This window comes from Scardinius erythrophthalmus (assembly GCF_964197995.2).
Source record: "Scardinius erythrophthalmus genome assembly, chromosome: 9".
Taxonomy (NCBI): domain Eukaryota; kingdom Metazoa; phylum Chordata; class Actinopteri; order Cypriniformes; family Leuciscidae; genus Scardinius; species Scardinius erythrophthalmus.
In genome coordinates, this window is record NC_138229.1 from 32,201,250 (window position 1) to 32,227,368 (window position 26,119).

Sequence of the window (26,119 nt, forward strand, 5' to 3'; positions counted from 1 at the left end):
TAAAAAACCAACATCCTCTTCCTCTTCTGGCTTCCACTGGAACAGCTAAGGTCACCTTGAGCAAACGTCTTCCTCTTAACTTCCAACTCAACTCACCTTTCCAAATGCATTGTTTGAGAAGAATTGTTACTTTTTAACCTTCAAAAAAAGCAGTTGTGGTGCTTTGGATTGATTATTTTGAGAGGTTAACTCATGGATCACCTTGTATACCTGCAAACGTTAATATCAACAATGCCAAGGCATTTAAATCACTGAAAACCCCAGAGTTCAATGTCAGGAACAAATCTAAATTTGGATTGGAACTGTTTGTTACAAGAGCTAGCTGGATGTGTTTCAGGGGTCTAATCCAGAGTTCAATCTTGTAGTCACAAGTTACGAAAAGAAAAGAAACTGTAGTCCTATTCCACCTCACTTAAACCAAATTAAGAACACATCTTTTTAATGGAAAATCCCCGTCTGTAAGTTATTAATGTCAAAACATGAGCCACAACAGTGCACAAAGCAATTTGTGTCTAGAAATCATTCAGTAATATAGCATAATGTATATCATTATGTAGGAATTAGGGGGAGATAAAAATTCTTTACTTGTTTCTCAACATAAACAAAACTGTTTCAACTTCAGTGCATTGTCATGAGTTTGGCGGTTATGAATGGAGTTGATTCCTGACAGGCCAGCGCACACTGCTTATAAGCGTATAATTACAATAATATGGTGTGCCTTTTTTATATGCAGAAAATCTCCAAAACATAGTCAAAAGTTATTATGAGTCTAAGTGGTTCAGTGAACATGAATTGCTTTCTCAGACATGAGCCATGTATTTGGGATCCAGCAAGTCTCTGTTTCTATCTTTGTGAGTTCGTCTCTCAGCTTGGTGAATGCCATGGCCAGATCGTCATTGATGATCACTTTCTCAAACAAGTGGCCGTATTTATTCTCCATGGCTTGGGCACTGGAAATCATGTCTTGAAAGTCCTCCTCCTGTAAATAATGAATAAAATGGCCATGCATGAGTATAATATTACTGTATTTTTCAATATAACAGTTAGTTCCATTTCTCAAATTTGATTGAGCGACACTCTAAAAGGCATGATATTTATGTGGTGCATTCATGTCGGAATTACCATATTTATGAGATAACAAGTCAGCGTTTGGAATTTCATAATTATGGTAATTCCAAAATGGCTTGAGCGCGCTATTAGTATAACAACACTTGTTTGTATCACTCATGTCTGAGATCTGAATAAATGGATGGGATGAATGGGATTTTAAAAATGATCTTAATTTTAATGGGAATTTTTTTTAAAAATGCTATGATAAAAACCTATTAATTGGCTAACAGTAAGTTCTTTACCATATTTGGTGAAAAACGATAGTTCTAATGCCAGGTTCAGACTAAACAATATTTTTGTCTGTTACGATAGTCAGTGTGTCAGATTATGTGATTTTGACTCCTAAATTCTTGTTGTGTTGTGGATGAGAAACATGTCAGACTATGCGTTACTTCCTGACCAATCATCGCCTGCCGTCTTTAATGACATGCGTGATGTCATCGAGCAGACGGAACTAACGAATAACTTTCGGAAACAAGGGCATTAACAAACAATGGCTACCAAAGCAGTGTGTTTTGTACTGGCTGTCTTGTTCCTTGTAAATGTAAGGTCAATCTGTAAAACTTAAAATGCTGCTATGGTAAAGATCTGGCAACCATGACTTCCATTATTTTACTGTAAATTTCAGATTTTTTTTTACACAGTGTACAACCCAATATTCAATACGCCCTCAACCGAATCAGTAGAAAGCACATCATCTGATGCGTGTTAAATACAACATAGGGATCAACAAGGCAAAATAATACAAATGTAATGCTGATGGCTTTTATATCAGTTGCAGAATGTATGCCAGAAGGGTTAGATTCCACGGGCTACAGATGGTACATTTACGTGAGATGCCATGCTTTTGAGTGTTTTCCTTGTTTCGGTCAGCCTAGTGAAAGGAATTCCTTAAGTTTAAGCTTTAATTTATGTTCTCTTACGTATATAGTCATCTTGAAGCATTTAGAAAAATAGCCATGACAGTGAAGTTACTCATACAGTTCAGTGTATTTAAGTGTTCCTGTTAAATTCATTCAGGTCAATGGTCAGTATGAGAAATGTTCTTCCTCAGCTATAACATTGTCCACTATTTTTAACAGTGAAAAGACATTTTTACAAATAAACCCAAAGCTCCAGATGTTCCAGAAGAACACTTCTTGTCTATAAATGTCTTTCTGTAGCTCAAAAGGTATTTCACTTTGTGGTTTATGAATTATAAAAATGATGTGACATTCTGCGTCAGCCTGAACTGGCTTGGATTGGAGTAAGAAAAGTAAAGAAGACAGTAACGACGAATTGTTCCACTAAATCATAAAAACAAGTGATGTCCAAATGTGTCTTGTTAAGGTCAGTGCTCAGTGCAGTTATACAGGACACGTGTGTCCTAGGTTAATATGGAAAGATGAGCAACACATTTGCACCCAGGAGCTTGGTAGTTTGTGAAACAACATCCAGGTGTGAGAGAGATGACCCAAGTATTTTATAAGACCCTGGGGTAGACTTAGGTGCTCACGCTCACAGCATGACACAGATGGGGTCTCAGTGGGGTTACCAGCAAACCTTCTGCCCCAAGCCTGAAAGACCCTCAGACCCGTTGGGAGCGTAAGAAGACAAACCTGTGTGTGCTCATGAGGCACACCTGCAGCCCACCCTGGAGAGGTTTTTAAAAGGGACCCTTTCCAAAGAGGTGCATTAAATGCCAGAGAGGCTGATGTACGGTCAAGACGATGGGTCAGGTCAGACCTTGTCCATCTCAGCTGTGTCCTGAACTGCTGTAGGAAGGTCATGCATTGAGAATTCTCCCATTCCATTTTTGATCCCGCATTGATTCCACATATTAAGTAAGGAATAATGCCTGGCCATTGAATTATTCGAAAAATAATGCACACCCGAGGTGGTAATGCGGCCACAACGCGAAGCCTTATATTCAAGTAACTATATTTATTTCTTAGATGCAAAACTTTTTAACATAATTAGACAGCACAGGAGTTCTGTATAACAACCATAATAATCAAACACATAGGAATGACAAGAAACTACAATCATTATATATCTTACCGTAAAGATTTTTGTGACTGTTTGCTCATTCTGACTTGCCAGAACCTTTGCTTTTCTTCGGCTCAGTCTTAAGCGCTCTATTGGTGGAGGCTTCACAAATACAACATAGGGTTTAAACTCGGAGGAATATAAGGCTGCTATGGTCTGTTAGAGAATGGAGAAAAGAAAAAACAAAAAAAAAAACAGTGAACAAATGACAGTGAGCTAAATGGCAACATATGAGACCTATTCTTCAAAATAATACAGGACGTTGCCTGGTATGAATGTGTCCATGTTATATTGTAACTGTTTCATTTCAAACCAGTTTTCTATGGTATGAAACACTAGACACAGCATCACCCATGCATTCTGTGCTCACATAGGTTCGTTAATACAGTGAGAATGTTTCTATAAATGTTACAAGCTGATGAAAAATAATCAGACCACAGGAAATGTACCAACTGGAGCTGACAGAAGCTCCCCGTCCAAAATGACATAATTCCTGCCCTTGAGTCCGTGTTCCAAAGTCAACAAATATGACATGTAATATAGGACTCCCTGGCTCTCGCTCACTCTGTTTATCCCTGTTTCTCTCTTTTCCTCTTTCGCTTGTGCTTCTGGAGAGAGGCACACATTGTGGTATCTGTATCATATGCTGCATGAGTGGTTCTTTAATAATATGAAATAAAATCCATTAAAAAATATGTTCTGAAAGGGGCCGCTGTTGTCGAAGATCCCTGATCCAGCGCTCCTTGGCACTCACACACCCTGTCATTCATGAATGATCTTTGACTCACGTGCGGTTCCACATCCAACAGGCACACCTTGCTCTCCGCTATGACCCTGCGCACCGAATCCAGACTCGTACCATAGTAGTTCCCTTTATGTTCACCATACTCCAAAAATCTAGGTGAAAAATTTCAGAGAGCATGAAATATGGGGAATATAGACATTTTTATAAGCTCTAATAATTTAAACTCTTTTACATGACTGTTTTGAATAACATGCTATGAAAATAGCTGATAAATAATAAGATGACCATAAATCATTAGAAAATAAATGACAATTTGGAGCATGCAAACATAAATCTCCAGGTGATGTTTTCCAGTTTGCTGTTACACACTATTGGCATGTTTCTTTACTTAATTTCAAAAAGTATTCGCCAACAGTGCAATATCATCCATTGCTGCGCGTACATTATAATATGTGATGTTTGAAAGCGCTACATACTTGGCTAGCATTAGTGTTTGTAGTAAAAGGTGGATTAATGATGTCCTAAACTGTCATATGGCTGATACATTGTGATTTAGTATTAAAGGAAATATTGTCTCTTGTCACAGAAACATCACGACACTCATTCAGAGTAAATTGTAATCAGTATTTTGGCACAGTGTTATGTATGTTATGTATGTGTTACTTTTGAGGGATGGTCTTCAAAGAATGATCCAAAATTAAAATACAATGCTTTCAATAAGTGTGTCATATTTGCATAGGAAATAAGACAAGTAAATCATTGTGTGCCTCCTCTGTCATGTTTCTTTTTGAAAGTCAGCTGTGCTTCTAATCCTATAAAGTGAATTAGAATTGGAGAGGAGAATTCACTAAGAATGAATTATGCGTACTGATAGCGCCGTTTATTTGTGCATGCTGCTAGTTGCTTCACTCCTGAATCACTAAAGGAATTATGCAAATCAAGTACGAATAATTACACAAGAACAAATGTGTAACACAATATTAACATTATAGTAGCTACTATTAACTAACAAGAAGTTCTAATTATTAAATTAGTCAGTAATAGCACTCAGTTAAATGAGATACTTTACTATTAGCTGACTAATAACAACTATTTTTCTTACCCCCAGAGAACTGAGAACTAATTTCACAATTAATGCAAATAATGCATAATGCATTTAATTCTAAAGTGTAGATCATAGTAATGTACTAGCAATGACTCAAGTCTTATCAAATCCTCCAGAAGGAATTACTTACACTTGGAACAACATTCTGAAGAGCCATTCCGAGTCATAATCGAGCCCTTACTTGTGGGTTACTATGATCTTCACTTTAGACATAATACATAGAACCATATATTTCCACAAGGTACGTTAAATAAATAAATCACTGTAAGTTACAATTTTTCAGGGCATTTGAGGTATGGCTGATGACTCAAAATGTTCCAGTAGTCTCCATGACTCTCTAGTGATGCAATGAGAATTGTGGACTTAAACTGCCTTCTCTTTGTTTAAATAATAATAATGTGGGGGAAAAAAAATAATACAACTAATGTAATGTTCAGAGGGATGATGGAAAATTATCCATCGGAGTAAGGTCCCGAAAACTGCATTTAAAAATCAAAATTGAACTCTTTCCTCTCCAAGATTTACCTAGCTTTGTTCATTCTTTCTTACTGGTATTAGTTAAGATATTTAAACAGTAAAAAGATGATCAAAACATAGATCAAGTAGATAGAGTCCATCAACACCCTCAAAGCTTGTCGTATAAATCTAGAAAACATTTTTCTCGGTTAGGTTATAAGGCAGTTTTGATTTGTATGCTGTCGAAAGTTTGATGATCATGTTAGCTTACTATCCGCTCCATCTGGTTTACGCAGACCTTCTTTGCTTGTTTTTGGATCAGGAGATTCTGTACTCTTTCAGAAGATGTGTAATAGCGCCCCCTACCAAATAACAGTGAAAACAGGAATTGCCGGAAGAACTTGTCAATAGCGGGGAAGCGTAAATAACGGAAAAGCATGCTGGGAGAGAAAGAGTTAAAATTATCCATAGTTGTAAGATGACTCATCAAATGTACTATTTATTAAGAGTTTCCCCAGCTTATCTGCTATTACCAATTGTTAAAAGTGGTGAAATGTTATAGTAGTTAAAATGTTGATTTGCCAGAGTTAGTTATTGATTAGCTTCACATTAATTATAGAACTGTACTTAGTTTCTTCATTTTTTGGGAGGTATGAAAAAGACTGTCTGATTAGCAGGGCCGTAGCTAGGGCATTTAGGGTCCCACTCGATTGTAATCGCGGGGGTCCCTCCGAAAGCAATGGGCCCCGAGAATCCTCACCACCTTTCTCCGGTATTCTAAAGTGTTACTCATTTGCCTAGTAGATGGTTTCTACTGAAGTAGAGGTTCCTTCTGCTTGAGTTGTGGTAGTAACTTTGGGCTTTAGCCTTTGCCTTCAAGGCATTTGTATGATAATCAAAGATGATGGTAATTCAGAGGAGTGATGCAAAAAGCAGTCCGCTTTTCCTCTCTCTAGTGCGCCTCTTTGGAAAGTTGGGCTGTCTGCTCTCTGTCATTCCTGTCTCACTTGCTTCTTTCCCTATGTCCAACTAACAAGACAAAAAGTCATTGCAAACCACAGAAGGCTCTTAAAATATCCCCCTACTTTAATATAATGTGACACTGTTCACGGACACATGCTTTTGAGATTTCCTCTCGTTTTTGAGTGAAAATTTGGAGAAAGAGAGTATTTCCTGTCAATGGTTGTGATCTGCGTTTTAAGCATTAACAAGGATTAAATGTGTGATTTAAATTCCAGGAGCATCTTTAAAGACAGGAATAATGCAGTTGGCTTCTTATAAATCCACTATTTAAAGTCATTTTCAAATCATTTTTTAGATAAAAAAACAACCAGGTAAAGTGGTAGATTTTTAGAAGCGTTATTTGATTTTAAAATCTTTTATTTCAGACTATAATCTTCCATAATTGCCCACTAGACAAAATAGGTTTAGCAAAGTAAAACAACACAACCCGAAACTAGCTTCTAGAATAAACTACAACACGGGCTGGGTACCATTCATGAGTGTTTAGCTTACTTGTGGTTGAGGATATCTTTTTCAAAAGTGTGTTTGGAGACAAAATGGTACTCCACCCCTTCTCTCTCTTGCTTTTTCTGCTCCCGAGTGGTATCTGTTGAAATTTAAAAAGTCTGGAAATAATCAAGTGTCTTAATGCAGTCCAAATCAAATTAAACCAAACCAGCTGATAAACAGGAACTTCAGACTCATTTGCAGAGACCCTGATATGCATGTGAAAATAAAAGTAATGTTGAAACTAACATATTATAAAATATTTTTAATAGCTTTCTCTGACCTCAAAACTACTTGTCAGATATCTTTATTGGTTTATCCATCTGGTTTACCGTAAAGTAAAACAAATGTGACTGGTATCCATTCTAGTAACATTATTTCTGTTTAGTGAAAAATGAAAAATGAAGTGGAAAATGCAGTAAAAGACACAGTATCTTAGCATGTGTAGTTCATTGCATTTGTTCATATTTTATATATGGTGTGCCTGAGACCCCAAACATAAGTAATATAATATTTTTCATAATGGACGATTAAAGTATCTTATCAAGTACATCTCATGAAATTAGGAAAAAACATCATCATGCTGATTCTTTAAAGTCAATTCAATTGTTGAGCTCTTAAAATTGCTTTGGGGACCCCAAAGGCCAGTAAGAGCTGTGCGTGTAAACCTCACTCCCCTTGCAACAAGAGACGTCCTTGTTAGCGTGCTCAACTCCCACACCGGAGACCCCAGTTCAAAACCCGCTCGGAGCAGGTCTAGTACAACCGATCACACTTGCACATTTTTACGTTTATTTTTAGAGAGATAATTGACATTATAAAGAAATCATGGTGGAGACCTTTGTGAAAAAGAAGTACACTTTAGCATATGTTTTAAAAGAGTACTTGCTATGGAAAAAACATAAAATAATATACTTAAGTGTGAACTGTATGTAATGTTTTTGACACTTAATCACACGTTATTTCTAATTAAATGAGAATGTTTTATAATGTTAAAACTTTATAAAATGCTATTTGTTTGACCCACTTCAGTAGGACTTAAGTACATCTTTATATGTATTTTCATAATTATTTCTATTGTCTTTAAAATATGGTTAAAGTGTACTGTAAAATGTACTGATTTAATGGTATACTGAATTATGTCTATTGAAACTTGTAAACATATATTTGTAATTCCCCAATTTTAAAGATGCAGTTGCAATTAAGTGCATTTAAAATACAGTAATTAACTGTTAATAACACACTACAGTTAAAATTATAATCAAGTACTTTACGTGTGTTTTAGTATGTTAGTCAACACAGAAAACAAGTAAAAGATTATTAAAACGATTTTATTTTACATTATTTCAAAGTGCACTTTTCAGTTGTTTTTAAGTTTGTTAAGAAACAGTGATGAATGTGTACTCTCTTTAAGTACACTTAAGTGGCCTTTTATTTCATTAATATTATATTATCGGGAAGTACAGTTTTTAGACAAAACATTTGCACTTTTAAGTTTTGAAGTACACAGCCAGTGCACATTTAGTACAATTAATCACACTTCTTTTTCGAACTGTCTCTGGTGGCATGTGTCCAAAACCGAGCAGGGGTTAGGTAGTAAGACCCTGATTAAACTAGACTGAGTCAAACAGAAAATATGCTCAGAGGTGAGCTTAACAAGGCCTGAGGAGCTCACCACACACCCTAACTCTAATTGTCCACACGTTCTGTGCATATTCCAAAATAAACAATAAACTTTTACTGCCACTGTGGGGGTAAGAAGTCGGGCAATGTGATTTGTGTGTGTGCAAATCAAACAACAACTTTCTGTTTATGAAGCCCATCAACAAAACACTGTTCCCAGTCATGAAAAAGCGAATACAAGCCCATTTCAGTGAGTCGGCTTTAAAGTACACGCTTCATTTGCACATTTAGGGGCCAGCGGGAGTCTGTTCAAACCTTTTATTCCTCTGAACTAGTGATCACAGCTGTTGTGGTTGTCATTAGCTGTGACTGTCATGTTGATCCTAAATCACTACCACCATCTTAGCGATCGATTTTAGCACTCACTACTCAAGTGTCATAAATCAAATAAATGTACGTGTCAGACAAAGTTAGACCCTAACCCTGTTTTGCTACAGTTCGGAAGCTTGGAGCACAGTCAGAAATATGGAAAGCTGCTAGTTTGAGCTTCCAGCAGGGAGAAACAGACATGACAAGCGCCAACCTAAGGCAGAAACATGGCCTTTTTCCAGAATAAGGAGAAAAAGTCACACCGCTCCCTCGATCACTGCATAGACAGTCTAGCTGTTAGTGGCTGTGATTATCCTGTTCTTTCATCGCTCTATCACCCCCTGTCCACATCGCTCTTGGACACCCAGAGTGGCAGTGAAAAACTGGTTCTGTTCTCATCTCCACTCTGGCAGTCTAACGCAGCTTTAGGCCTCAGTGTGGAAAATTTTGATGGTCTGCCTACGAATTATTCATGAACATTTACAAGAGTGTGGCTGTTCTTGATTCTTCTTTGTCTGTTTGCTTTCTTGGAGGCAGAGTTACAAAGACAAACCAAAATTGTATCAAATCAGTTGATATTTGACTGGTTTTGGCCATCCTTCTGTTAGACCGTCAGATGAATTAGGTTGAATAGCTGTCAGCTGTTAAATTTAAGGACACGATTAGATAATACCAATTTAGGTCAACCAATTACCAAGCAATGCTTCATTTTGTTCAGTCTGTGGTCTAAAAAGTTTGCATTAGCAATTTACAACACTTTAGCAAAACATGGTCAGGTCAAAGTGTCTGAATACATTTTGGTCCCAAACCTTTTATACATTTTACTGGTAGTCCACTGTATGAAGAATTTTTGGGTATGTCACAGTTTATTTTGCTATACTCACTTACATAAATGAACTATAGTGTCCTGTACCCACTAGTACAAAAATATCATGGTGTCCGAATAATTTTTGGTTTGACTGTATGTGCCATTTAGTGGTTCATATGCGTCCGCAATTGTTCAGGAAGTAAAGTAACATGCACATGCGTCTTTACTTTGGATATAAGCAAGAGTGAGCATGCAGTGTAATCTTGCATAGTTAGTGCAATCAGAACAGCAACTGAATGTCTCACAATCAGCTGTCTCTTCAAAAGAGTTCATTTGCAAGTAGCAGAAAGTTCTGGTACAATCACACTCGGAACCAAACCACAGCAAACGTGCCCAGTGTGAAAACTCCCTAAAGCCAAGTCAGTTCACTTGGCGGGCAACAGGTGTGTGGACAACCGAGGGCGCTTGCACACTAGTACTTTTTGGCAGCAGAATAAACGGTAATATCTTTTTAAGAGACCGCTGATTGTGAGCTATTCGATTGCTGCTCTGACTGCACACACTGTGTGGGACAGCTCTCACATTGCAAATTTTTCCATGATTCCATGCTACCAGTGTGAAAGCCCCCTAAAAAAGGTGGTCTGGGGTACGGTTTAGTAAACTGCTTATCTGAACGAAATCGTATTAAATCGTGGAAGTAAACCTTTGATGACGTACGATTTTGTCAAGTTGAGTTTGTGCTCACTTCGATGACAAGCGAGACTGACGCACTGCAGGCAGAGAGATAATTGCGTAATCTCATTTCTGCTCACCTGTCTCCCGTGATCTTTCGAACCTTTGCAGTACATCTGGGGCAAATGGACGCCAATGCTGTTCTGTGTTGGTGCTTTGTAAACAAAACCAACATTTTACTCCAAAGTAAAAAACTAAGGGGAGCAACAGTGGCCCTGTTTCAAATGACACATTTCATGTGCACTTATAGGGCCCTATTTTACCGATCTAAGCGCATGGTCTAAAGCGCACGGCGCAAGTGCAGTTAGGGCGTGTCCGAATCCACTTTTGGTAGTTTAACGATGGGAAAAATGGTTGGCGCGTGCGGCACATGGCCAAAAAGGGTTTTCCCTATTCTCTTAATGAGTAATGGGTGTGTTTTGGGCGTAACATGTCAAAAAACAATCAGATTATAATTTCCCATTCCCTTTAAAAGCCAGTTGCGCCCGCGCCATGACGGATTTGCTATTTACATGGCAGATTTTGCAAGCGGAAAAACTGAATGCTTCTCCGAAGAGAACACAGTTTTCACTTCCTGCGCCGCGTTGTTTAAATAGCAAATGCATTTGTTTAGTCCTGGTCTGAATATGAGTTGTGCAAGTTTAAAGCATGCAAGCAGATCCGTTTCCTCTCTGGAGAAGCGCTCAGTTTTTCCGCTTGAAAAAGTAGCAGTCTATTTTAGTTGCCTCAAAATAGCGCCAACAATGCTCCTGAACACAACTCATATTCAGACCAGGACGAAACAAATGCATTTGCTATTTAAACAACGCGGCGCAGGAAGTGAAAACTGCGTCGGGCTGAAACTAGCAAGGGAACACTTGCGTCGCGCCTGGCGCTGCATTGCACACACCGGGTGTATGATAGGGCCCATAGTCTTGTAGTCTTTTGTGAAGTCCACAAGACTGTAGGGCAGGGTTCACCAATCTCGGTCCTGGAGGGCCGCTGTCCTGCTGAGTTTAGCTCCAATTAAACACACCTGAACCAGCTAATCAAGGTCTCACTAGGAATACTAGAAACTTTCAAACAGGTGTGTTGGAGCTGGTTGGAGCTAAACTCTGCAGGACAGCGGCCCTCCAAGACCCAGATCGGTGAACCCTGCTGTAGGGTGTCCCAATTGTCATTTTAGGTTTCAGAAGGATGCTCACAAGTGCCCCCTTTGCGGTCGATATGCGCTCTCGATGCGCTGGTGCGAGCTCCGCAGAAGACTTCATCCCGACAGTCAAAACGGTGTTACATCACAGAAGTGCGGACTCGTAGGAAGACTGCAGGTGTTCAGGGTTCCAATTGGGACGGAGCCAGTATCTATTTTGCAGTCTTTCTCCGGGGGTTAACAGCTGCCATCTGACGACAATAACCTTTAAAACTAATATGTTTCCATTCAGCATTAAAATCTAACAACAATGACGGCATAAATGTGCTTCTATATTATTCCCATTCATTTTTCTATGAGTGGTCCATCTAATCCTCTTGATAATGTCTCTGCTGTTGTTTAAGTACTTTAAATTCAGAGTAGCTTGCAGTTTGGATGGTTACAGTTTCCCCAAAACTGAACTATACTTAAAGCAGCTCTAGAGAGGTTTACACACACAGGTCTTATTGGTTGTTTGAAAGAGATAAATACAATCAGGTTGATTTATTGCACAAATGTTATGTGAACTCACATGGCACAGTCACACTGAAGTGTTCTGGGTCAGAGAGTAGAAGTCTTCTCTTCAACTCGGTCACACCAACCCCAACAGGCCCTGTACAACACACATAAACACACCAGCAGTTTATCACTAACCAATTAATCAACAATGAGAAAGCAATAAAGCAGCAATCAGCATTCACTGAATAATTCATTCAATATAAACACATGCTTATCTAAATCACCAGTATACATTTTCATCACACTTCAGCACTTATGATCCCTGTTCAAATATTTTATCTTTTATCTTGCGCCCAATATAAAAGACTGCAGACTTGGCTGGTTGAGTGGTACATGAACAACTTCAGTGAAGTCCTTGTTTGTAGGCGGACATGTACTGTATTTAAATGGACTGTCTAGGCCATGAAGTGGCCCATTATTCCGACAGGCATCTGCTGTTTCCATCACTGGGACGCAAGTATGAGGACGATGGGGTAATGCTGTATTGATTTCAAGCTGTGGCTCCCGCCACTCGCACCCATTCCAAAACACAGATCCAGTCTCTGCTCTGGCTTGAGCATCCCCAGAAGGTAAAGCCATATTCCTGTAGTGAAAATGAAGAATCTGTCTGGTGCCCAGTCAAGAGAGACTAAAAGCCAGTGTCTGCCAGCCGCAAACAGACAGGATGGTCCCTGCGGGTGCATCTCCAGAAATCAAAGTATGTATGCAATCGCCACACTGGCTGCAACTGGCCTTCTCGATGTGATTCAGGAGTGAAATTCCTGCCATTCTGATAATGCATGAAATGCCTTCAGCCAATTCACTTCACATTTGGCCCAGTATTGCTTTTCACAGCAAACGAGTTTCACAGAGTAAGAGGAAAGAACAGAATCGCATTGAAGTTGAATATGAAAATATTAAACCATCTTGTTTGACCTCACGTTAGCTTTCTGCCTGCCCTCGTAGTCATCATCCACCAGTGCTCATCTTGCAAACAAACCTGTGGGTTGATGGTCTTCGAAATATTTGCAAGCTATGCCTGTGGTCATTTGAACAAACACATTAAGGAAGATACAGTATATTTTCATTCCAGGATGTCTTTTAAGTTATAGTTCTATATGGCATTCCTAGGCAAGCAGCGATCATAGAGTTAGTCAAATTAGACGTTAATGTTCTGTATCCATGGCCAAAATAAACTCATGAGAATGACATACATTACAAGTGAAACTAGTCATTTGTGCAACAACCTGCTCATTAGAGATGAGCAAACTGCTTTGGTGGGCTCAAACTATTGTGGACATCTTGTTTGTCTCATATGCAAAATAAGAAAAATGATATATTAGAAAGTTCATGATAAAGAACTGGACATGTAGTTTAGAAAAAAAAAAAAATGTTTGTAGACAGTTTTTTTTTAAACAAATATCATGAATTATTAATTTATAAATATCAATGTTTTAGGGGGGAGTCACATCACATGTTATATTACAACCTGAACTAACCTTGCTTGCTGACTTACTGACCTTGATGTCAAGGGTCTGTATGTGAAGAGTTCAGATGCAAAAGCCTCTAAGTGCCATCTGAAATATTCTTCTAGAATGATCATTTTTATCAAGCTCGTATATTTAAGTTCAGTAATTTCACTTAAGTGGCAATGCAAATGACCTATTTATTGTCATTTAAGTGAAATTACTGAACTTAAATATACAAGCTTTATAAAAATGATCAGAGGCTTAGAGGCTTTTGCATCTGAACTCTTCATGTGTTAGACTAAAGTTTTTAAAATAAAATAAAATATGTAAAATATAGAAGAATAAATAAAAATATATATTTTTAAATTTTTTTTTTTATTTATTATAAAAACAAGTTTTTTTCTTCTTTATTATGATACCAGGATAGTTACATTAACCATTTTTATGCCCCAAAACTATATCAAAATGCATATTAAAAAAAAGAAATTAAAAAAACATGCTCATTATAAAACAGATATGTAAAATTGTATGTACTTATAAATTACAAATTTATTATCATGTCTGTATAAATTACATTTAAATGTATTTTCAATAAATTAATATATAGAACAAAACTATTAACATGAATAAAATAAATAATGTATAAACTACATAAAATGTATATATAAGACATGTCATGTCTATGGCCCAAATTCTCCTTGTCTGAATCCAACATAACTCATCAATGGTAGACAACCCAAGATCTGACTTTGCTGAGATGATTTAACGTCTTTGAAATAAATCCACGCAGTCCTTGAACACATTGGCTCTTTGGCCAGACTTGTCAAGGCTCGCTTGAAGTCCTTCAGTACTGGGAGAGAGTTCACAGTGCTCCTGTACGTTTTCTGTTGTTTGTTTAGGAAAGAAGTCTTGCGTTCACCTACACCTTGCCAACAGCTGTTCTCACCCCTGATATATTTAAGAATTAATGCTCTAGATTTACCACAGGGACACATTTTTGATTCAACAGTGGATAAAAAAAAGTGAAAAAGTCTGAATGATCTCACACGCCTCATCGAATTTCTAAGTAGAATATCATGCATTCGTAATTATGCAAACACCAGAGCAATGATGACGTTTTAGGCACACAGTTCCTACTTTTATGACAATAGAAATTCTACCTGCCAAGATGCCATTCAATTCAGAATATTTATATTTAGATCCTCAGCAACAGAGAAGCTGAACTCCCATTTCATTAAACTCGTGATAGCTCTGGATTTCATGCTTAATGGAATGTCAACTTTTGATTATGGTCATTTTCTAAACTCTTGCATCTGATGGACTGTGGCAACAGGGAACTTAAATGACATAGAAAAATAGTGTGTGGCTCCAGCTGTGTGAAGGGCTTTCATGTTTAGATAATAAGCACATATTCTGTTAGCTCATTTGGAGTCTGCCTTTGGAAAATGACTTTGAGGTGAACATTCTGCAGACCCAGGTCTATGTCCAGGCAGTACAATGAAAACAGATACATCCATGTGTTAATTTAACCTTCCAGACTTGCTCTTTCTCTACAGTATCTTTATATTTCATACAACAGGAAAGAGTGTTCTTAAAGCAATATTTCACACCAAAATAAGAATATGAACACACACACACACACACACACACACACACACACACACACACACACACACACACACACATATATATATACATATATATATATATATATATATATATATATATATATATATATATATATATATATATATATATATATATATATAAATCACCCTCACTGTTCCAAACTTTTGTTCTTCTGAAGAACACAAAAGGATAATATACTAGAATATTATACGCATAAAAATTTCAAGCAATTACAACGAACAGCAACTGAAGCTGTCAAGCTTCAAAAAGACACAAAAGAATCAGAAAAGTATCGTAAAAATGGCCCATTTGACTTTTACGCTCTATTTCAAGCCTTCTCAAACATAGCTTTGCGTGCTTTTAAGTTAAAATCTTTACATACTCCCCAGCTCTCCTTCATTAGCGTTCATGAGAGATGTAGCGACGTTCGATTTGTGAATGATTCACTAAGTCTGATCTTATTTTTTTAATTAACTGATTGATCGATTTCACAAAGATGGTCAGAACGATTTCCTCACAAATCAGAATGTTCTGGTTCACAGCTTACTGGTGGGGAAGGTAACCAATGATGAAAGATGCTAATTCTGGTCTGAAATATAGCTACCACGTGAGATTTTTGGAAAGGTTTTCATCAAAATATTATGCTACTTTTGCATAATGGTACCTTTTTGAAGTCTAAAAACATATGATGAAGAATTATTATTTTTTTGATTAACTGTTTCTTTAAGCAAGAATATTTCTTACCAGTTAGAATCACAAGGCGGTACGGCTCTTCAAGGTTTCTCCGGTGAGGCAGAACCTCCTGATATATTGGTAAATGGATAATGGCATGTTCTTTACCCATCTTCTGCCTTATCTGTTGACTTGTGTTGTCCTTCCGGCTCAGCCGGAAACTTCTCCTTAAACCAGCTGTGGGAAGGGAGAAAACTAAATAAATTAAGTTAAAATCAATACTTGAACTCTTTTAAAGCATTTTTTTATTGATTTGAATGTTCATAGGTATGACATAATATGTCGGCTTGATTTGATTATTTTTTCTCTTATATTTAATAGTGTATTTAGAAATTACTGCATAATTTCCTCAGAGTTCCTACCAAGTAAAGTTGCCAAAAATATTTGGACAGTGGTACTTGCATCTGTTTCTTATTAGACAAGTGTGTTTGTCTGGATTATTAGTGGATGTTTTAGATAGCTGTCAATGTCTAGTTTTGCTTTGGAATTGATTCTTGGAACCTGAAATCAGAAATGAGGACCAAAATAGGGTCAACAAAACTGAGAAATTAGAAAACGTAAATCCAAGAGGTAGTCAAAATAATAGCCCAGGCAAGACCAGCTGTTTGGTAAACCTCTGACAAATGCAAGCATTCAGTGACCAAAGAGAATTAACAATGTGGTAGTCAGAGGAAAACATTTACTTTGAAGAAACCCCTTCAAGAAACTGTCCAACAGGAGTATTCACCAGGGTGCAGGCGATTTCTCAAAGACTATCCGTGTGATGGAAGATTAAGTAGAAAATTTCAAGGACAGTGGTTCCCAACCCTGTTCCTGGAAGCCTCCTAGCTGTACACATTTTGGATGTCTCTCTTATCTGACACACCCATTTCAAGTCTTGGAGTCTCTACAAACGAGATGATGAGTTGAATCAGGTGTGTTTGATTAGGGAGATATCCAAAACGTGTAAAGTTTGGAAACACCGCTCTGGGATATCAAGCAGAACTGATTATTGTAGACCATAATTAAGTGCAGAACAGAATGGACACAATGACTCGTACAAATCTTACTTGGAGAGGCTAACTTACAAGACCATAGGCTTCACTATAGTGGTAAGGTGGATCCACATATTTGTTCTAAATGCTTTGTCATGCTGATGCTTTGTGAACTGCAGATGGGTTATCATGGCCAACTCAGTGATTGGAGCATTGAAGTCCATTAAGAACATCACATAAAAGTTTGAACACTTTTGGAAGAGCTGAATCCCCTTTACTGAAATGGGTTAGGGCCAGTCCTTAACAATTTAAGTCTTGCTCGGATCTATTTCCATGCAATCAAGATATGAGAAATCTCAAGTAAGACATTGTGGAAATGTGAAGCACATTGTTCCGAACTTGGACAAAGTTCCCTTTTCATAATAGCTTTGTGGACAAGGTACTTAGTAATAAGCATGCTGTCAAGGTATTCTGTTAAGCATGTCTCAAAGCATATCACTGATGAAATTCTGGAAGACTGTAGAAACCTGAAAGACTGGGAGAACGACAAAGTCAATTAACGCATTCATTAACTGGTTCAGGTTTGTTTAATTTGGGCTAGTTTAGTTCTAGCTCCAATCAAACAAACCTGAACCAGTTGATGAAGGTTTTTGGGATTACTAGCAAGTGTGGCAGGAACAGGACTGGACACCCCTGATTTAGAGCCTGCAAAGATCCAGCTTTGTGAAGATGGTGGAACCTTTAGGAAACTCAAAAGCTGAAGCTGTCAACTTAAGAGAATAATTATAGTATGATATATGTTTTTTAACCAAATGTAGTTAACAAATGTAGTTCTTCATTACAACAAGGAAAAACTTGCATATGCAGGAGATGTGCAAGGGTGGATAAAACCAAAACCAGTGACAAGGTCCTTGTCTTGATGTCTCTCTCAAGCAAGATAGGTACCAAGTGGTAGATATTTTGCAGGGATGGACAACTCCGGTTCTGGAAGGTCACGGACCTGTAGTGATTACCCTGCTGAAAAATCCAGCATAAATTCCATGCTGGTCCAGGCTGTTTTATGCTGGTTTGTGCTCGTAGAGCTGGATAGTGTTGGTCTAGCTGGCGGACCAGCATAGTCATGCTGTTCTCAAGCGAAATGGAGCTGGTGCAGCTGGTTCACCAGCATAGTCTTGCAGGGTTAAGTGTGAGTAGGCCAGTTTTCTGTATGCAAGCAGTGTTTTGGGGACAAGCGTTGTTTTTGCTTGTTCATTTATATATTTATCAAATTCATTATTTAAAGAAAAAAGATTAGTACATGATTTATTATAATATATAATAATAATAATAACTTCTGTCATTTCTTTTTCTCTCTTTTGAAAGTAGAACTGAGAATTTGAATTGTTTTAACTATGATTATATTATTAATCACTGTCATCTTCAGTTTTGAATAACAAAGACAAATATCAAACTGGTAAAACGTTTCAAAGGATCAAAGGATTTGTCTCCTGTTTCAAGGAGTCCTTTCAACGGCACAGTTAATAACAGCTTGATAATGAAAGTTCAAAATTGTTGTTGAAAGTTGTTTTTAAAGACTTTCATGCTCATTTAGGAACTCCCATGTGTCAAAATCCAGCTGTCAGTCACTGATTCCAAAAAGAAGTGTGAAATATTGTAGACAATAGTGATAGCATGCACTTTCAACAATTGCTGAAAGATTTTATTTAATCAATGTCAAGGGCCAAGTGCCCAACTAAAGGGAACACCAATCACCATAATGGTGACTTCAAACAGACTTCAACAACATTTGTACATGTACCATATGAAAATAATAAAGCCAAACTGGTTTGTAATAAGTGGACATGGTAATGCTGTTTTTGGAGATATTATTTATTTTATTTGCAGATGATTTTATCTAAGGCTGTGTGGCTGAAAGTCGGTTGTAGTTGTGTGTCTGCTCATCTCTTCTCTTTTTATGTTTTTGTTGTTCCTCTTATCTTCAGAGATTATGCTTGTTAACTGCAGGTGTCATCACTAATGCTCAATCATTTTTGTAGAGTGAATACTTTATTTGACTGCTTCAGTGCTACTTTTACTTACTATAGATTAGGACAATATTAAAATTGAGCAGCGTTTGTTTAACACAGATGATTTTGCTGTTTAAGTCAAGACTTGACTTGACTTGACTGTGTACAAGTAAACATGTAACCTGCAACAGGTGTTTTTCTTTAATAAATAAATTATTCAAATTAATTGGAAAATTGTCTAAAATAACTAAGAGCACACATTAAGAAATGTAATATGCAACACAGGTTTTGTTGTTGTTGTTGTGGTCTTGCTGGGATGATACCAGCACTCAAAAGACAACATATGCTGGTCCAACAGCACACCAGCACCCCAAGCTGGTCCCAGTGTGCAAAACATATGCTAATCCACTTGCAAACCCGCTTCCCATGCTGGAGACCAGCAACCAGTGTCCCATTAATGGAGACGTTAAAATTATGCAAGTGATCAGACCTGAGTAGACGTGTCAAAGCAAGTCAAGACAAGCAGCACCATTTTGGATGCACTCAATGTGATGTATGACAGATGCTGGTATCAACGACTTCATGGTACTTCAATGCAAACTATTCTGCTATAGTAAAGTGATGAAATCTAATCCTAAATTTTAGTGTTTATATCTAGGGAAAAGGGTTTCTTTTCTATAAATACAACAGGATGGTAAGGAACCCAGCCATCAATCAACACTTTTAGCAGGCATATGGTATCCTAAAAGCTCATAAACTATCAAATTCAGCAGCACAAACTAAACATACAGTAATCACAAGCTTTAATTCAACATATAAATCAAACGAAGCATTGTACAATAAACAAACAAAAGATCTGAGTTTTGTAGGATTTTTGTGGAAAAGATACATATATCAAACTCAATTTCGAAGTAATATTCAACAAACTGACAAAATTTATAAACAGATTTGTAAAAATGTTGGGTAATCACTGTCAAAAACATTTTCTGCCATGCCAAGAAATTAAAACTGGAAGCCATCCAACAATTGTCCGATTCGTGTGGTAGCTACCTTTCTCATAAACACATTAGAGGGACACTGAATAGCTGTTGATGTTCATCTACACCTCTGGGAATTATGTAGAGGAGGGCCTTGAACATAGGAACATAACTGTCTTGATGAACAGATGTAAAGCATATCTCACATTGTCTGCTGCAGTATCCCCTGTACAAATACTTGTTTGATTGGTCCCACCAATATTAATCTTGCTGAATCCCTTAAATACTTCCAGACGTTTAGTGTCCCACATAGAGAGCAAAATCCAGCCTGTAGGCAAAGCTGCTTCTGGATAAATAAATCAAAAAGAAGCTAGAAAGTTTTGTTAAAAACAGTTACTGTGCAACTATAAATTCTGTAATATTTATTAACAACATGTACTAACTAGGGTTAGGGTAAAGATGAGGGTTTGGTTTAGGGTTAGGTGCATGTATGCATAAAATGTACTGATATTACTATAGTAAGTGCATGGAATGTGTGTTAGGACACTGTAAAATAAAGTGTTGTTATACTTTATTTTGATGGTCCACTTTAGACACTCCACTAACAATAAGTAACTGTAACTACGTCAACTAACTCTCATTGGAGTATTAGTAGCCTCTAGTCAACTGTTAGTAGACTGTTAGTTTATTGTTATGTGTTAGGGTTAGTAGAGTAAGTACTTGCAAAGTTACTTATAGTCAGTAGAATGTCTTTTGGAGGAGCATCAAAATAAAGTGTCAATGGATATTAAGCACACAGTCTACTAATATTCTAATGAGAGTTAGTTGACATGTAGTTGCAAAGTTACTGTAGGCGCAAAAAACCTTGGCGGTGCCAATCTCACGTTATAGATCAAGATCAAGATTATTTATAAAGGTTTTTAAACGACCAAACACACTGACTTACACGTATTTGAGAATCGGAATATCAGATAGTTGATGACATGGTAAGCAAGTTTGTGAATATTTTGAATAAAAAAGGAAAAACGAAATAAAAGCAATACATCTGTCATACAGTGTTATTGCGGCTGCGGTGTATCACGTGATGCGTTGCCATGGGAACATAAAGGGGGAATGTTCTATATAATAATGGTCGCCTTGAAAAAACTCACTCTGGGGGGGGTCAGTTAGACTATTTTAAACTTACGCGTGAAAGGGTTAAGATGCGTTTTGGTTGATCAGATCACAAGTGAACAACACTAAATACAGGTGTGAACTGGGTTTTAAACGTTTTGAGCTTGTCCACTTTAAACCATTTCCAGAAGTAATTCGAAAACACATTTGACTGGATTGCTTTCATAGTGTAAACCCCAGTTTGGTTTGAAGTCAAAAAATGAACCAAGTCCAATTTTCTCTCACCATTACTGATTTCTAACACATCTGTAGTCTTGTGGCTATCAGAGTAAAACTGAAAGCTGCTGCTCTCCGTATGTTTTAAGACAGTCGAGATGACATGCAACTTAATTCTCTCAAACTTGAAGAAATCAAGACAGAAGTGGTCGAAAGTGGACAAAAGAGACAGCTTAAAGGAGAACTCCGGTCAATTTTAACATTGAGCTCATTTTTTTGTAAATTTGGAGGGCTGTCAATACAGAGAACAACGACAAAAATCGTTGTTGCCTACACCGTGTTATCCTCTTTTTAAAATTTGCACCCTGTTGACTTCAATGGGGCAAGTTTTAAACCAGCTTTTAGCCTCTTAACATCCTTCATGTGTCATTACAAGTGCACAGCCAATGTGAGTGATTCCTTCAGAGTGATCACGGGTGATCACTCTGACTTGAAAATTGGACTTGGTACATTGAAGTCAACAGGGTGCAAATTTTAAAAAGAGGATAACATGGTGTAGGCAACACCGATTTTTGTCGTTGTTCTCTGTATTGACAGCACTCCAAATTTACAAAAAAATGAGCTCAATGTTAAAATTGACCGGAGTTCTCCTTTAAAGGGGTGGTTTACTGCCTTTTTTCTTTGCTTGATTGTGTTTATGGGCTGCAATATAACATGTCTTCGTGTTTCGTTTGTTAAAAAACGCCTTATTTTTCATAAATTTCACCTTTATTGTAAGCCGCTTCCTCCTCTGTCATTTGAACGACCGGTTGACTTCCTGATTCTATGAAACCACTCCCTCAGAAAGAGGCAATGAGCTCAGATTGGTTAGTTCGGCCGGTGTGTTGTAATTGGCTAAACTGCGTCCGGAATCTTCACGCCCATTACCTTTACGGGCGACAGTTGCATGTGCTCCGGTCAAATGTAATGGTGTCAATATTGCCTCATCAGTTTGAGCCAGAATCAGACCCAGAGAGCGGTGATGAAGAGAGACAAGCAGAACCTCCGCAAACACGGCTCTTACTAAACGTTTCTGAATGGTAATTTATTTTATTTTATTATTATTCTCTCAAAGAATTTCCATACGCTGTTACTTGAAAATGCTACTGCTGTTTGTTAGCTTTTGAGATACGCTTTCCCCCTGATTAAACATTTAATATAACTGAATACATGACTGAGTAATACCGTTTTTTAAAGATATTGTTTTATTGATAGAATGAACAACCGTTTAACTATTCACAAAGCTTAGTTTACTCAGTTTGTCGTTTTCTTTAGGTGTACATGTGATAACAGCAGCTGAAGTTTGCTGTTGCGATAATTTTTTGAAGTTTGTACACGTTTGTCTTATACACACAAAATAGCATCGAACTAACTAGCTACTATAAACAAACAGCTTTGGCATTGGTTTGCGTTCTTGATCAAATCAAAAAATTACGTCATAAAGTATACATGGAAAATACGTTTACAAAATTTGTACATATTACAAATTCGGGTCCAAAATGTTTGTACGCGTTTGTCATATACTAAAGCCAGCGCTGGCATTTTTTTACATCCTTGATAAAACTAAAACATTACGTCTTAAATTATACAGGCAAATACATTTAAAATGATTAAACCTTGATGAATGTAAATGTATGGGTTAGTTACGTATAAAACCCGGGAAGTATCTCGTTGTAGTCCCATTCGAGACGTTTTTGTAGGCATTAAACTTCCTGATTTTTAAAAGACAATATCTCCGCTTACGTTGAACTTTAAGCGCAGCAACTTTGCAGATACTGTTCATGCACCAACAGCAACATTACACAGTATTTAAAATGAAAAAAGTGAAATAGCAATCAACCACCCCTTTAAAATACCAGGTGTAAACGGAATGTGTCTCCATCGTCTACTTGTGATCTGATCAACCAAAACGCATCTTAAAGTGTAAACAGGGTCAAAGACAGATCACCCGTAACATCTCCCCATCAAGAAAGCACGGCCTCACACCTTATTTACAACAAACAAACAAAAAAAAAGTCCACCAGAGGAGGGCAGGAGGGGGCTTAGATGGAGGATGCAGGGCAGGCATGAGGGAAGGTGGAGCAAACACTGGAAGAATCCAGGGAGTATAAGACAGAGGCAGAAGACAGGGAGGGTTAGGGGTTTTGCCTGTTTATTGTATATCAGGTTTATTCAATTACTGTTTTTGCCTTGGTTCCGTCTTTGGACAGTCTATTTTGTTCACCGACCCTTGCCTGTATATTTTGACCATCCCTTTGGCTGTTGAATTGGATTTATTGTTTCAATAAACTTCTGCAAATGGATTCAAACCCAACATCAAGCCTGAGTCCGTTAAATGGCCTCCTTACTGCCTAGAACACTGTTTTAACTCAAAGATCACATTACTATGTTTTACCACGAGTGTGGAAAGCCCAGATACTCACAAAACTACAGTGATTCCAGTTTAAAACCGAATTCTCAGAGGTCTTCAGTAAGGCAAAGGCAAACCAACTCCCTCTCCATTGGCCATTAAACTTCTCCCAAATATTGCACCTCCCAAAGCAAAGTTTACCCTTTGTCACGTCCAGAGACTCAGGCTATGAAAAACTATATTGAAGAAGCATAGCATCAGGCTTTATCCGTCACTCTACATCCCCAGCAGTGGCAGGGTTTTTCTTTGTGGAGAAAAAAGACGGCACATCCAGCATGTCAAGACAGTCCTAACCCGGCTCTAATAGAACCAATTCTACATCACCAGTACCACATTTTTAGGATACATCATCAGTCATCAAGGTGAGGAGATGGACCTATCCACAGTCAATGCAGTCACCGAAAGGCCATAGCCTACCACTATCAAAGTCAAGAACATGCTTGGTTTCTTGGTTTTGCAAACTTCTACAGAAAATTTATCAATTGATGAATTATGCAGTTATTAAATTGAACTGAATCAACACTGAACTGACTTGAGCTTAATAATTAGATTATTTGCTTGTTAGAACTGCTTTTCATGAGAATTTGAATTTGTAACTATTGTGAAGCCGCTTTGAAACAATCTGCATTCTATTAATCGCTAGAGAAATAGAGGTACTTGACTCAGTATATATACACAAAATAAACATAAATGCAAGGTTGAAAAAAATCAAAATGTTCCTAAAACATTGAGTTTTTCTTTTAGTGATCAAATTGTAGGCTATATTTACACAATGAAAAGAAATGCAAAGGAGTAAAAATATATTATTTCTTTCTCAAAACAATGAGTTTTGATATGTGAACAAATTGTGTAAGTGTTTTCATACATGATCGTTGGGTGTAGGTAATCAGTAAATGAGTGTGCCATTTAAATGCTAGTGTTTCCCAAATGAAAAACAAGAGCTGTTAGTTTTTTACACTTGGTCTCAAGATTGGTACATGAGTGAATGGTTTCACTGCGTGGGCCTCAAGTACCACTTTTAGTGTGTAGGCAATAAAAAAACCTGTAATATCAGGATGATTAAATTAATCTTAGCATTGACAGAATACATTTTAAGGTGATGCCGTTTCCCTCAGTTTTCTGTCTTTGACAGATAAAAAAAAAAAAAAAAAAATCATATTCTGTCATATTCTTCATATTTATATGATTCTAATATCTAGAAGACAAAAAAGAGACCAATTCATGATCCATAAGATATTATGAGGTTATAGGAAAAATGTTTTAATGAGCACAACAATGCTGCTAAAGATATACCAAAGACAATTTCCTAGTCCATGACACTATAATTCCATCAGCCTTTATGCTCATCACTGTTCACAGATGACCTTGGTTACAACTAATGAACATTACTGCTTGTTTCCATCCTGTTCAAAGAAAGCTGAGTGGCTGGCAGTAAACAACTTGGAACAGGCCTGATCCTTAATGCAACTGATGACTGGTGATCATAACATGATGGTGGTGCTGACAGAGGCTAACTTTATCAAAAGATTAGAAATCTGGAACAGGCAGCATTTTTGGTGTCGGAAAAATTACAGAAACATGGCTACATGACCAGTTTCAGAAAATAACACCATGCAGGAGTCACCACTCCAGAAGGTTAATGTTCCTTAATTCATAGGCTACACATAAGCAGGGATTTCACCACATGCATGCGGTCTCACAGAAGCCATGTTGTGGGCAAGTCGAGGCCCTGTCTTACTGAAATGAAATGGGCATCTCCTAGCTCTGACATCTGTGAAATTACACTCCGTGGGTAGAACAGCCTCTGTCTTATTATAAGTTAGAGATGTTTGAGTTTTTGGAAGCCGTTTTGTAGGGATCATGGTAATCCTGGCGGTCATGTTGTTTTCCAGAGTCTGTAACATGGAATATCACTGCAGACAGGGCGCAATGGATCTCAATGCCATTTCATGCAGACTGCCTAACAGAGGAAAAAAAACAAAAACAAAAAAAAAACAGGATACATAACATCTTGGTTACTAATGTAACCCTCGTTCCATGATGGAGGGATGGAGACATTATGTCAAAGATTGACAAATGGGGTCTCACTACATTCCCACCTGCAGGTATTTGCGCCCTGACATTATTCGCCACTTGAGGAGGTTCTGAGGCGACGGCATTTGGTGGAGCTGGTAGTGGTGTTGCCAAAAAGAGAGAAAAGAAAGGAATTGATCCCTGGGACAGGTAGAGGGGTAGGAAAAGCTGAAGAGGGGGGGACGGGAGGGGGAAACTGTCACGGGACAGATGTAAGGGACGGCTATATATACCGGAATTTCAATAGCTATAACAGGATCTTTTAGGAAAAGGGCGTGGCCAAGTATACCCAAAAGCCTATCAGTCCTAAACAAAAACTCTGCAACATTA

General features: G+C 37.6%; 1 protein-coding gene across 1 annotated transcript; it reads right to left on the minus strand.

The window, feature by feature from the left end:
* Positions 1 to 409: 409 nt before the first annotated feature.
* Positions 410 to 16,826, minus strand: LOC308696188 (MAGUK p55 subfamily member 7-like). Its single transcript, XM_081374636.1, has 7 exons — positions 16,709 to 16,826; positions 15,994 to 16,158; positions 12,186 to 12,266; positions 6,960 to 7,053; positions 3,927 to 4,035; positions 3,151 to 3,294; positions 410 to 979 (listed from the first exon to the last, which is right to left on the minus strand). Exons 2-7 carry the CDS (start codon positions 16,091 to 16,093, stop codon positions 779 to 781), a joined length of 729 nt encoding a protein of 242 aa, XP_081230762.1. The 5' UTR covers positions 16,094 to 16,158; positions 16,709 to 16,826; the 3' UTR covers positions 410 to 778.
* Positions 16,827 to 26,119: the final 9,293 nt, after the last annotated feature.